Genomic DNA, 13999 nt, shown 5'->3' on the forward strand with positions numbered 1-13999 from the left:
GAGTTGCTGAGGAGCTCCCTATGAACCCCATGTCTGGTAAACAAGTCCCTGCATCCTTCCCATGCTCACTGTAGTTAGTACAGTCATTTCTATTTCTGATGAGAAATAAAAGGGTCAGCAAAGCCCACTGGCACTCCCTCAGCCTCATCACTTAACTTGGTTGGGCTCCCTTCTCACAGATGGACTTCCTTGGGGTGAGACAAATGATCCTCCTCATTTATCTTTATCGGAAGGCACTTCAAATGGGAATCCCCACTGCTCTTTTCAGCAGGGTTATGTCCTGTTTCAACACTGTTCTCAGCTTTGTTCCAATGCAGCTAATTTGGAGAGCCTGTTCTACAGTGTCTTTATAACTTTTTGATACAAGATTTCAGGTAGAAAACTCTTTAATAGGGGCCAAGCAGTCTTATCTCTTTCTTTCACATTGACCACTGTGCTAAGAGCCTCTGCTAGCTTGCGCTGTGCCAACGTGCACATTTAGATTTCCAACTTTTGACTGTATTCCCACAAGCTTTTATTTCAATGGGTTTTCTTCTCTATGTTCATGATCTAACTTACTGTCTTGTACTTTTGCAGTTGAGAACTGCAGGAACTGATGGTGTCCTATTATAGCTGTTGACATGGAAACATCTTAAGAAACTGTTTGTTGGATAAGACTGCTTTTTCACATAGAACAGACACAGCTTAAATGCATGTTTTGCTGACTCACTTTCAGCCATTTTAAGCCACAGACAGTTTATCTTCACTGTCACTTTTTCCCCCCTGCACTGATGGATCATGTTCTGAGTCTCTGCTTAGAAATGAGGCTGTCTGAAACTGTGACTGTCTTGGTTATAGAAATTTCAAGCAAATCCTATTCCCACACGTGGCCAAGTTCTTCATCATCTTCTTCTGGCTTGGAAATTATTCTAGCTGACACTTTCCTGCTGGATGAGGCTCCGAATCAGAAAGCAGGCAGTCCCACTAGGGAACTGGAAAGCAGAATATATGTGCAATGAGAAGCTATTAAAGCATCTCTTGAGAAAAGAAAAAGGTGTGCTGCTTCTTTAGAGCAGACATCACATGTCAAGCACATTACCTGTTCTGGCACATTACTTCAATAACTTATGAAAGAGAACAATGAGGAAAATGGCCAGAAGTATGTACTACTTACTCCTACTGAAGCTGTTTCAGCAGGCATTATCAATTAAGCACTGAGGACATGATTTCCTGTCTCAGCCAGTTATTTCATATCTAACAAGTTTTACTGATAATGTAAAGATAAGATGAATTAGACAAGAATGGCTTTGATAAGGGGCTGCTTTATATTCTGAACTTTAGGCAGAGCTTGTTATCTGAGATTACTGTAGGCTGTAGTTTATTCACACAGGGCTCCGTCCTTCGAGGTGCTCAGTACTGCATGCATTAGCTCTTAATCTTAAACACAAAGTATTCAATGATTTGCAGAGCCACAATCAGCTAGATATAAATCTGCTTTTTGTCCCTTTTCAGCACAACTGGAGAAACATTCCTTGCTAAAAGGCTTGCCGGGCTGTTGGTTCATGCTGCAGCTAATGATGCATCGGACCGCGTCTCAGGAAGGAATCAGTTCATACCGGGTACTTAAGACTAGCAGATCTGATAAACATGAAGATGTGAAGGAGAGAGCTGGTGTCAGAAGCAGAGATCAGACTGTTTTGACTGATGTGTTTACATGTTCAGTTTTCACTCTCCATTAACTGCTGCTTCTTTGTGAAATGTTATTAAAAATTGCAAACGAACCTCATTTTTCCTTAACTGTTCATTAGTATCAACATTGCAAAAAAAAAATCAGATGAATAAGAAATATAGGAAGTGTCAGAAAAAAACTGTAGTAGCTTGTGAGGTGGCTAACAGTTTCAAATGACTATGTATCAAATATATCGATTTTCACAGTCCTAGGGTATAGGTGAGGCATGTTGTTATATTTACAGCATCACATTTCAGGGTGGTTTTTTTAGCACCAAAATGCCGTCAAACTATAAGCCTGACAGTCTTTGAATTGTGAATACTCCAAGAGTAATAATTCTCACATTCATCTTTCAGCTGAGAGTGGCAACACTGCTGTGTGTCTTACTTAAGGCACTTCAATTAAGGATCTATGAAAACTTCACGGGCATAATACAAAAAATGTGAAAAGCTTGCAGCTCCTGATGACATCAGCGAGAGGTCACCTCAAAAAACCCCAGCCTCTCTCCAGATATTCCCTGTTCTTCAACTTTTAGTTGAAATTTTTAATTTCTCATTTAGTCTGTACTTAGTGCAGCAGGATGAGGAACACGGTACTTTTTGTAAATGCCAAAAAATGATCCTCCAAGCACATAAACAGTCTGAGTTTCATAAGAAAACATTATATTTGTATTGCCAAAGACAAGAGTTGGTCTCATTTTCCTTCTTCATTTTACAGATAATCACAGGTTCTGTAAGCCAGATACTTTTCCTCTAAACATGAATTTCAAAATAATACTGGATTCACTGCCCGTTGTATTAGGTCTTGTCTTCCAGCATAACTGTCATCCTTCTCTGTTCCTCAGTGACTTTGGTTATTACTAAAGACCTGAGTGAACAGTTACTCAATTATACTGGTTCAGCTCCTGAACATCCACCTGGGGAAAAGGTCTCTCAAGCACACAGAGTGACCCTCCTTGCTTTGAAAAATAAAGATTTGCACTATTTCCTTGGTCCTGAATCTGAGCAGCTCTCACTGAAGCCAGTGAGAATACTGGTGCCAGCAGGATCTGGAGAAGACTCTATATTCAGAAAAAGAACAGCTAAAAAGTAGTAATTGAATATTCAGAAACTCATACTTAACCAGGACATGTGAAACGAGTAACGTCCCAAGCAGGTTTCAATTTTCCAGTCTGAAATCACATTTCAAGTGCAACAGCCCAATTCACGAGTGTAGGCTACGTGCATACCTATCTGGCCATTTCCAAATACGTCTGCTAAATGCTATCATAAAACGCAGCTTTCTGTATTATGCCATTTAGCACAGATTTTCTAAATGCATGTTTCCATTCTGTGCTATAATTTGGACCATTCAATTGCCTAAGAATAATCCAAGGTAAATGAACAAACTGTACTAAAATTCCACTTTCCTCCACTTACCGTTCAGTAAAGAGAATTCTAATAGTTTCTATCATGCCATTGAAGTACCGGCACGGCTATGTAAGCTCTAGCTATTTCCCCATCAAAACCAAACAATAATGCCTAGGTGCCAAACTCACCCACAGTCAGTCTCCAGAAATCTAGATTGACCTACAGTGCTCTGAAGCTGAAAGAGATGTGCAGTGTGATGCCATAGCTGGAATCATAAACTCATCCAGCTTGACAACCATGCACTGAACACGTGTGTATCCTCAATGGCTCTCAGTAGTGCTAACAAAAGTGGCAAATGAATTTAGAAGGAATCCTGGGGGAAAAGAATATGGGGAACAAACCAGCCTATTTAAACCGGACTGTCAGTGTTTCAAAGCTACATTGCATGTCTTACTGAAACACACAGCAGAAGCATTCACAGACAAGAACCAGAGAGCCCGGTGTTGCAGCTTCTTCAAGATATGTATATGCACACTGTGTGTGTGTGTGTGAGAGAGAGAGAGAGGGAGGGAGGGAGGGAGGGAGGCAGGCAGGCAGGCAGGCAGGCAGGCAGGCAGGCAGGCATTCATTCCGGCAGCGAGCCGGGCGGCGGCGGTCTAATATAGATGTTTACATCTCAGCTGATCACCTGAGGCTCCTTGCACTCAGCTGTGAGAAATAGACATTTTTAGGGCATGATTCGCCTGAGCAATTTTAGATGTCTACTTCTGGACGAGATGAATTGTAGTCTGAAAGTGCCAAGTGCACTCCACGGACTCAAGAGAGATACTAGGCAACTAGCTTAAGCAAAGACGTTTGCAATGCATATGTGGATATAGCATATATTTAATGCTAACATATACCTATTTGGATTTTCTTTTTTTATATATACATACACATACTTTTTTTAATATATATATATATTTTTTTTCTCTCTCCTTGCAGTGAGAGTGTACGTATGAGTATGTATGACCATTTCATACCTCTCTCTCTGGTTCCCTCAGTACCTCCCTCCGAAAAGCCCTGATGAAATTATATCTTTATCACATTTCTCCTTCCAGACCTACACAGCAGAGCTTTCCATCACCCAGTCTGATGTTATCACGTGTTCAGATTCACTACCAGGATGTCTCCAAGAACTGCATTTCTCATGTGGATTTCAGACTACATCATAACCTGCTATGCAGCTCTCCCAGGAGAATTTTGCCCATGAAGCCTTGACCTGATGCTTACTCGTCTGTGGAGGTTCGGTGACTGTAAGAGACATTACATAAAACCAGCCCTGGATGCCAGATTCAGTCTTCACAAACTGCCTCAGCCAAACTTCAGCTGTAACTCAGCAAAGTTCCCAAGTGACAATTTCTGTGATTTGTTGAAAATCAAAGTCTCTCTAAGCAATATGGCACCATGCTGATTTCTAAGAAGTTCAGGAAATGTGTATAAAGGTGTCTAAAGCCTAATGGACAATTCATTGTGCTGGAAATCAGAGTAAACAACCCAAAGTACCTCAACCTTGACTTCCCTTCAGCTGTTGCTAAGTTGCTATGGCAAATCTTCAGATTCTGTTCCCCATGGTTCAATAAAAAATGAACCAGAACACACTCATTTTTAACACATAATACTTTGTGTTTGTACAGCACACACCTATCAAAGCTATGAAATGCTTAGCACTAATTCCAGCTAGAAGAAGACAAAAATGCAGCAGACTAAGAGGCACCTGTTTGCACTGTGTACAGTCTTTATAATTAGTGCAGCATGGGCTGGAAAAAAAGATTGATCTTAAACTTCCTTATCTTATTGGGAAGAGGCTCTGCCCTTTGTTACACTTCCCACTGTAGTGTTCTCCCCTGGACAGTTGGTGGAGAGGCAGCTGCAGAACCACTTCTTCTGAAATTACAGCTGGATCCAGCCCTGTTCCAGCTCCGATTTCCATACCCACCTTTACAGCCAACTGTACAATTTGCATTGTGCTGATATATTTAAAAGTAGTGCTGAAGTTGAAATTTCTGCATTGTAGTAAGCTCAACCAGTCCCTTTATACAGGGCAACAAGTAGCCATGATTAGGCGGAATAATGTTTGATCACCAATGGTATTGAACAGATTTTAAACAGGCAATGAAAGGGCTGGGGTGTGTGTGAAGCTTTTGAGCTGTTTCTGCGGAGTGATACACCTCCACAGCGCCTGTTTGTGGCTTTGGACAATTGGAATTTTTAATTATAGACATTATTTCAGAAGCTGTCTGGTTTGAATAAAGATTAAAAGGTGCTGTGGCTGTTTATTCTAAGCTTATCTAATTATTTTTCATCTGTAAATGAGACTTACAACAGACTGTAAGAAGGCAGTTCTTGAATGCCAGATGATTCCTGAAAACCTTTTCTTTGTACAACTAGTAGCAATGACTGAAGTATCTACTTTTACCCTCAGAAATATAGCAGAAGTACTTTAAGCTCAGGAGGAATCTCGTAAATCAACAGGAAAAGCCCTTCATCGTGCCTAAGCTCAGTTTCCTCCAAAGCTTGGCAATTTTATACTAAAGTTTCAATGGCTGCTCACATTCACCAAACTTTTTAAAGGACTGTATTTCTCTGATGCTTAACTCTTCCAAAGGCTGTCATGTTCCATAGCCTGTGGGTTAAATAACATGATCTGGCATTTCCTGAGAGTATCAATAGTAACCACATGTAGCCTGAAAGATTTTACTATGGATCTGGACATAGAAGGACAAAGCAAAGCACGTATCTATTTCAAGACAACCAAATACATAATCCTACAAGAGCAGATTTTAAAACCTTGAGCCAAAAAGACAAAAAAGAAGATACGAATTTGTATAAGAAACACTACCCCCCCATGTATGTATATAGCACAGCATTTAGTTGGTGATGGATTTGTTTACTTTCCTCATTAATCATGAGCTGATGGCTGAATTCCAATGAATTAAAAAGGATAACAGCAGAAAAATTTTTAACCTCTCATTTCAGTTATTGAATTCAAATTAAGTTCATTCACCTTCAGCAACAGATAAATTATAAATAATAAAATTTGCTATATTTCATATCTATTCTCTCACTTTCTGCTTTTCTTTCTGTATTTTTTTTCCTCAACAGAGAGGTTTAGTGACAAAGAGGATGTGGGCCCCCAAAAGAGTTAACAGCGTTTCCTACTGCTCCGTCCTCCCCTGACATCTCATACTTTGCCTTTAGTGTTGTGGACTTTCTGATAACATCCCAAACAGAGATATAGGGTCTGTGATACAAAAGGAACAGGTAATACTGAAAAAAAAAAATTTCAGGAAATTCCTGGGAAATATTCCAGGAGGCATCAGAAAGACAGACTGGGATAAAGAAAGTAAAAAATACTAAAAATCAGGAACACAAGAGTATGCACAGATAAAAGATCATGTCAGAGTTACACAATTTCTTCTGAACAAATCATTCTTGATCATTTTCCTGTGGTTGTATACATTGCTTAAGTGTGACTTTTAATTGCTTTCAGCCAACTACTTCTAGTCCTACATTCAACCCATTATCCCCATGTTAAATTTTACCTCACTTTGTTTCATATAACTTCTTTTACATATCTCAATTAAAAATGCTATGTTATTTTAGTAGGGACTGGATGGGGAAATCACAGACTGTAAGGTAAAGCAGAAAACCCTGCATCCAACGAACCCCACATCCACTGGCAAATCTGTTTACAGAGCTTTGCTTTTTCTCACTCTCTTTTCTGTTGGCTTTTCAGCAGATAATGCCACTTATTTTCAATTATTACAACCTATATGGACCTTAATTTATTTCCTTGCACAACATAGTTATTTACTTTGATTAAGCTCTCTGGCTAAAAAATAACTATGCTTGTACTCATTGAAGGACAGCAAAATCACTACATCCCAAAGACAGGAAAACAGCAAACTTGAATCATAAAATTGGCATTACAGCTACAGATTTGCAACATATGGTAATTTGCCTGTAGTTGTCTTGCACATGCTGACCAAAATAATCCATTGAAACAGAAATGTCCTGAGTTGTAAGAATACAAAAAAAAATGCTAAATCCCAGACTTCTTACATGGGTCCCTGGCTGTAAAGAGTTTATCCATAAAGTGAAAATTTCAGTCTCTGAAAACAAGCATATTTCTGAGCCCACATTTATTTTTCCTTAGTGCCTAACATAGACATAAGCTACCTTTGTAATTAGTGTATATGATTTGAACTAACAGTGCCTAGCACAATGCTGCAGGCACTGCTGCACTACAAACACATTATAATAATATGTAAAATACAGACCCTCTCAGAGTTCTTAGAGTTGGACACAGCCAAATGTGTGGGTTTGACTGCAAAAAAATTATGCTAACAAAAGTGACTGAGGCTTTTGAGGTTATCTGCTTGAGAGGTTTGGGGCATTTTTTGGAACGACTCTAGAATAAAAGAACAGTTTTTGCATTTACGGTTTGGGAAGTGATATTTAGATATGCAGCTAAGACATCAAAGATTCCCGCCGTGAAGCACCAGGGCATATCAGTTTAGTGAGACAGACCACATCCAGAATTCATGAACTAGCAGAAAATCAGGCTCATCAGTGCACACAGAGCAATACCGTATAGAAGAACTAGGCTAGTCCAGACGCAGCACAGAATATATTAGCTTGTCTCAGTGTGGAAGCTAATGAGCCTCAGCTCTCAGCAGGGGTAATTGAGCTTTGCCGCAGCTCAAACCAGTAAGTTGTTCAGGACCCCGTGTTAGCCCTTTATGTGTACACCTGAATCGACTTGCGGTCGCTGGCTTGGACATCTTGCACCATTGTTCCCCACATTTTGGGTTCCTGGCTTACCTCAAGCAAAGTAAACTTGGATCTATCCCTGCATGTCCAATGACTGTAGCTTTTCATAAAATGCAAATTCAGGGAGCTGACCAAAGCTCTTGACAACAAAGTCACTGTGTGTTTGGTCTGGAAAAAACCTACTGCAGGTGGAATTGCTCCAGAAGTAAACACAAAGCCCGAGAGGTCAGAGAAGGTTAGAGATGCATCGAAAATCATGACACTTCCAACCTGACCTTGCCCAACAGCAAGATCACTGGTAACAGTGATCCATACCCTTTCAGTCCTTGCTCTTTCTGGCAGCAGTACTAATTAGTGCTTCATGTGGTTGCTAGAATAAGACCATCCATGCTAACATTTAAGTTTTTCCTTCCTTCTCTGCTACCTTACCCCTTCATGCTGAGGGCATAATGACAAAACGTAGAATTTATCCTTAATTGGATCTCTGCAATGTTATCACCTGAATTGGCTCCCCCATGAATAATTATCACTGCCTGGAGGCTGACAAATTGCTTCCCTCTACTTCATGATTGTCAGGGATTTCAAATTATATGCTGAGCATGGGGGGAAAAATGAAAAGCCTAGAGAAGCATAATTATTAAGATTATTAAAATATTTGGCACGGAGTCCCATAGTCTCCCCGAGTCCCAAAAGGCGTGAGTGACAGCAAGAACTTTGCTAGGGGCAATTGGGCAACACCCAGTCTTTCACACAGCGATGACTACGGCAATAGACTTGCACAGTCAAAGCAAAACTATAACCACCGCTACCGCCTGGCTCACAGTTAGGCAGTTCCTATGTTATTCACTACCCCATTTAAGCTATGTACATCATCTTGTTTAGCATCTCATCTGCATATTTGATCTTGCTAGGTGGATGGTAAATTCTTTGTAGCGTAGACTGATAGAAGGGTAAACATATGCAAGGGGATAGCAGCAGATTGTCACGCATTTAGAATAACATGTAATAGTCCTTGCTTTGTAAGAACAAGTTCTTGGGGAAAAAGTGCTTTTTATGAGAACAATCATTCCATGTCTGGGCAAGACCTCACACAGAAACGCAATGCATCACTACACCCCAATATCCATCTCAGATATCGAAAGAGCTGACAACTGGTAAGAACTCTTCATCTGATAAAACCGAATCACAATAAAAGTATAATGCTCTTTGAAAATGGCTTGAAATGATCGGATTAAGCAATAGGGCTTTATCCAATTTTCACACTAATGATGCTGTGCTTGTAAGATTGATGCATTTCTCAGTTCACTTCAATGCAGTTCCTCAAACTTCTTTCCCACCTTGCTGAACCCACAACATACAAGTCAGGCAAAGACAAGGTAGCTGCCAACATATTCCCAGGAGAAAGCTCTTCCTGGCTTACCTGACATACAGTGACCTCTTCTGATTAGTCCTCAGGGAGCCGGACCCAGAACTCATGCTGTGATTCATCATCTGCTCACGCAGGTCATGGATTTTTGCCTCAAACCGAGCGTACTCTAAGGAGATAAAAAAACCAGAGAATAAAGATATTTTAGTTTTCTTGACCTATATAATCATTAGGTCTGCTAAATGCAAATTAATATTAAATTAATGAGTGTAAAGCATGTCCTGAAAATTGAGGTCTAATAGACTCTCGCGTTAATATATTATCTTAGGTAAATATATGCCCTCTTTATTGTGGTACCTGAACATTTCAGCACTGACTATGTGAAAAGTCAAATAGCTAGACCCTCTCTCCTGCACTTTCAGGAAAGGAAAGGAGGTTTAAAATGTATTACCAAATATCTTTCAGTCTGCAAAAAGGATGTTGAAAGCAGTTTGCCACTATATCATTCCTCCTTCCAAACAATGAGATACCTTGTTAGGGGCAGTGGGATGACGCACTGAAGTTACTAATGAGTCAAGCATTTAGTGTGAAATCCCACCAAACTGAAGGAGATATATAAAAGTCTAATTATCCCTGAAGCAGCTGTGAAATTGTTGTATGAGCAATAAGCCAGCTTATTTACCCAGCCCACTGAGGACTGGGCTCTGTTTCTTTTAAATAGGTAGAGCCATAGCTCGGTCTTAGGGTGGGTGATCCTAGAAACTCCAGACCTGTTTAAGCTGCATAAGAATGGCAAAAACCCACCTCCCACACCTTGTTCTCCTCCATAGCTCTTCTGTAGCTTTGTAAAATGTTGTGACCTGCTGACCAGCAACATGGGACCAGTGTTGGGGCAAGGATTCAGCTAGAGGTGTATCATTTGGTGAGGCTCCTCTCTGAAAGGACACATCCCTTGTGCAGCCTGGTCAATGGTCCCTCCTGCCGGCACGTTCCCCTTGTTCATTGTGTGACCTAATGGGCTGAGTTTGGTTTGCAAGAGGAAAAGTTGAAGTTTGGGAGACAAGCTCTAGTTCCTTGAAACTGACAACCTAAAGGCAACGCTCCAGCAACACAGAGAGTCATAATTCAACCTAAACCTGGGAAATCTACCAATCCGAGCTAGAAGACTAATTTGAGGGAGTGTACAAAATCCATTTCAGTGAGTCAGTGACACTTTGAAGAGTAAGATGTTGCAGACTGATGCCAGCAGAGAGAAGATGTTCCCTGCACCTCAATGTTTTCCTTCATTGCCTGCTTCAAAAGGAGGGTCTACATTTCCCCACAGCAAGTCTGGAGCAGAAGTGAAAACAGCACACAAGGTTTCCTCCCTTAGAGGATGGAGGTACATCCCACCAGATCACACCACCTCTCAGTTTAAGCAAATAAATCTTTACTGTGCATTTATAACCTATTGGTCTGCTCCCTGTTTGTTGCTGTTTGAGCTATGTGAGAATGCTGTAAGACAGCAATATTCTCATTTTCTCCTAGCAGAAATCTCAGCATTATTTTTGTTTTGATCATTTGCCGTTCACACTGGCTTGATTCCCAGAATGTCTAGATGCTTTGCAACAACAACTGAGTAATTTTATTCAGTGCCCTTTAACTTTTCATTGGTTAATAACATCTGACCTTTCCAAGATCCCACATTTTGCATAGACAAATGTGTATGTATTGCATGTGTATATGTATTGCATGTGTACCTTCAAGCTGGCTTAGCAGAGTGGTTTGATTTGGGCTTTTGTATTTGTTTTTTTCTCTCCTCCTCCTCCTCCCCCTCCTCCTCCTCCTCCTCCGTCTCCGCCTCCTCCTCCTCCTCCTCCTCCTTCTTTTTCTTCTTCTTCTTCTTCTTCTTCTTCTTCTTCTTCTTCCTTGATGCATTTTAACTCCCTTTCCATTGAGCTTCTTTGGCATCACCTACTGAGTTTGTTAAGTGACAGTGGCTACTTTGCCAATCAGCTGGGAACCACTGCTGTGGTATAAGACTCTTCAGTCTTCCCACATACCTATGACTTCACTGACTGTAGCTGAAATCCTGTATGTCAGGAGAAGAGACACTCCTACATGCAGACTGTATTTCAGATTTATTCTGTAGCTTGTTTCTTGCTCATTTCTTTCACCTAGAGTACATCTTTAAACTTCTCGGTGACTTAAAAGCCCGAATCCTCAGCGGAACTAAGGCTCCTACAAACCTGTGTTGTTTTTTAAAGTGGAGTTTAGTTTTGAAGTGTTTATCCCAGTGTAGGATTTAAGTTTGCTCTATGTGAGTCATATTTGTTCTATTCCCCCACTCTAGAATTTATTTAGTAAATAATCATCTTCTGAGCAAGGCTTTGCTTAACTTATATTTCATTATAATAAATTTAACATTTCTTCTTGGCAAATAGGAAAGGTGATCTTAAAAACAAAAAGCTTGCATTTCTCTTCCTCATACAGTGTCAGTCCTCTGCATACAGACAGAATACAATTTTAAGGGTTGTAACTAGTTCTCTTTCATGTGTGGTGGATACACTGAAGAAGACAGTAAACATACAGTGTAATTCAGCTTCTTTGATGTTTTACATCTGGGCGAGGCCAAAGATATGAATGATTTACATCAGAGCAGCTGTAATGGCAGCTTTCCCTTTAATAAGCAACCATATCCCAGGCAGACTCTGTATGTGAGGTGTGGGAGTAACTCCCAGATTTAGACACCGATCTGGAGAGTGAGAAGAGAGGATTGAAAATCTGACTCTCTAGCACAGCATCCAGCTATTTGCAACTCGAACACCAGCTTATGAGATACTCGAATGCCTACAGCTTGGTCAGATGATGATATTATAGCTTGTGTTCTGACTTCAGAGCACACTTGTAATTTAGCTGATTTTAACTGACTGTAAATGTATTCTGAATTTAATCATCCCTCTCTTTTGGGAAGACATTTTGAAACCACAACACATCTTAAAAATTGTCTAATAAGCGTGTGATGGAAGTTCAGGGCTCAAGCTCCTGCTCTCTGCTTGATATTAAAAAATACTGACGTACTAATTATAGTTCTATTACTTCATATTCTTGAGATGTTTTTCCTTTGGATTGAAATACATAGATAATTTGAAAAGAACCAAATTTATGGGCCTATATTTTCTCACAGTACCTTCTTCATATTTATGCATCAAAAAATACTGAAATGTACACCTGTCCCTTCCTCCTGACAAATGCCTGGACCAAAAATTGCAAGGCCATCAGTGCAGGTAGTATTTAACCCAGCTCAGATCAGCTTCTTTAATCTCAGTCCTTCTAGTTCTCCTACTGATGCCTAGATACTACAGTGACGGCTGCATTTGAAATGTGAACAGAAAAAGAAAGTGATGCTCCATTTCTGCCATCACAACTGCTACGGTAGTCCTACCCACTGCGAAAAAGTCCTTTTTTCTTAACACTTCTTTATATATGGGGTCATTCCAGAGGAGCTGTTTCCTAATAGCTTTGCATTTGCTAGGCGTGAATAAGTGGCAGTGCTAAAGTCCAGAAAAACCCTTCATGCTTCCTTCAAATTCAGCACTGAATCTAACTAACACAGTTACAAGGCTCCTACACAATTAAAAGGACACTGAGGTTGTGACATGCTGACAAGAAATGCAGTTAAAGCTGATTCACTGATGTCATGCCCTTTAAAAAAAGGGAGAACAAAGAATGTATTGCTGCTGAAGTGCATCATTAGCAAAATTTGCCAAATTTTACTTACCAAAATCCATCTGCAAAGGTCCTACCCGTTGCCTGATTCACTAATGATCTAACAAACTAACTCTGGTAGCTTAACAAACTGGTAAAATTATGCATTAGACTAAAAGGGCAAATGGGTGAGCAAACCGTAACCTATATTGTTGCTGGGATCAGACCAGATGATACAATGGTTTGTGCTGGCCTGTGGCTCTGGAAACGCTGTAAGAAACAGGGCAGATGAGATGGAGGGAGATGTTTGTTCATTCTCCGCTTTAGAGCTGGCTCAGGGCTCACGGCAGTGTAGGCAGACCTGCATTTAGCCATTCCAAGGGTACAAATACAACTCGCTAGCCCTGGAGATGTGGAGCTAGTGCCGTTGGGTGTGGGAGAGGAGATTGCTGCTGCGAGGAATGGCCTGGCTACAGGGACAGCAAGACCATTTTCAGGGCCCTGGCACTGACATGGGCTCTGTGTGGGCTGCCAGCCCCAGCAGTGCTGTCCCAAGCAAGTGCCCATTTTTCCAGGGGTCTATTTTCTAAAGTTGGCTTTGCTCAACTCTCTAGGCAGTCAGGAGAGAGAGAAGAGTCAGATTGAATTGCTACAGTGTGAGTTGTCCCCAAGCCCAACCAAGGCCAAAACTGAGTGTATTTATCAAATACAGACACCAGTTTGAACAACTGACATTTGCCTGCTTCATACAGGACTCGTTAGCCTGAATACGTGGACAGGGAGCTGCTGTTTTTCCTTCTACCTCATTCCAACAGCTTGCCAAGTGCTATATCTGGGACCCACACATATTCTCACCTTCAAATATCAATGCAATCGTTTGCCTTTCCAAAGCACTTGCACGTGTTGAAAAGACTGGATAGACCTTTGGGAGTAATCCTCAAACACCTTGAACTTTCTCCTTAGTTCACATACTGAGAAATCAAAGCAAGGTAAATGGCCAGCCCCATTAAAAAAACATCCCAAACCCCAAACTCTAACAGTAATGCACTTAAACTGAAACTTCAAGTTTAGCCG

At 40.7% G+C, this 13999-nt stretch overlaps 1 protein-coding gene across 2 annotated transcripts in view; it reads right to left on the reverse strand.

Annotated features, from left to right (window-relative positions):
- Nucleotides 1-13999, reverse strand: part of DLG2 (discs, large homolog 2 (Drosophila)) — a 671422-nt gene that overhangs the window by 85823 nt on the left and 571600 nt on the right. For both annotated transcript variants that reach the window (XM_009323461.1, XM_009323460.1), the window contains one exon: nucleotides 9293-9407. In XM_009323461.1, the coding sequence (XP_009321736.1) occupies nucleotides 9293-9407 (115 nt within the window). The remainder of the gene's footprint in view (nucleotides 1-9292; nucleotides 9408-13999) is intronic.

Source organism: Pygoscelis adeliae, unplaced genomic scaffold, assembly GCF_000699105.1.
Source record: "Pygoscelis adeliae isolate BGI_AS28 unplaced genomic scaffold, ASM69910v1 Scaffold84, whole genome shotgun sequence".
In the NCBI taxonomy this organism is placed as follows: domain Eukaryota; kingdom Metazoa; phylum Chordata; class Aves; order Sphenisciformes; family Spheniscidae; genus Pygoscelis; species Pygoscelis adeliae.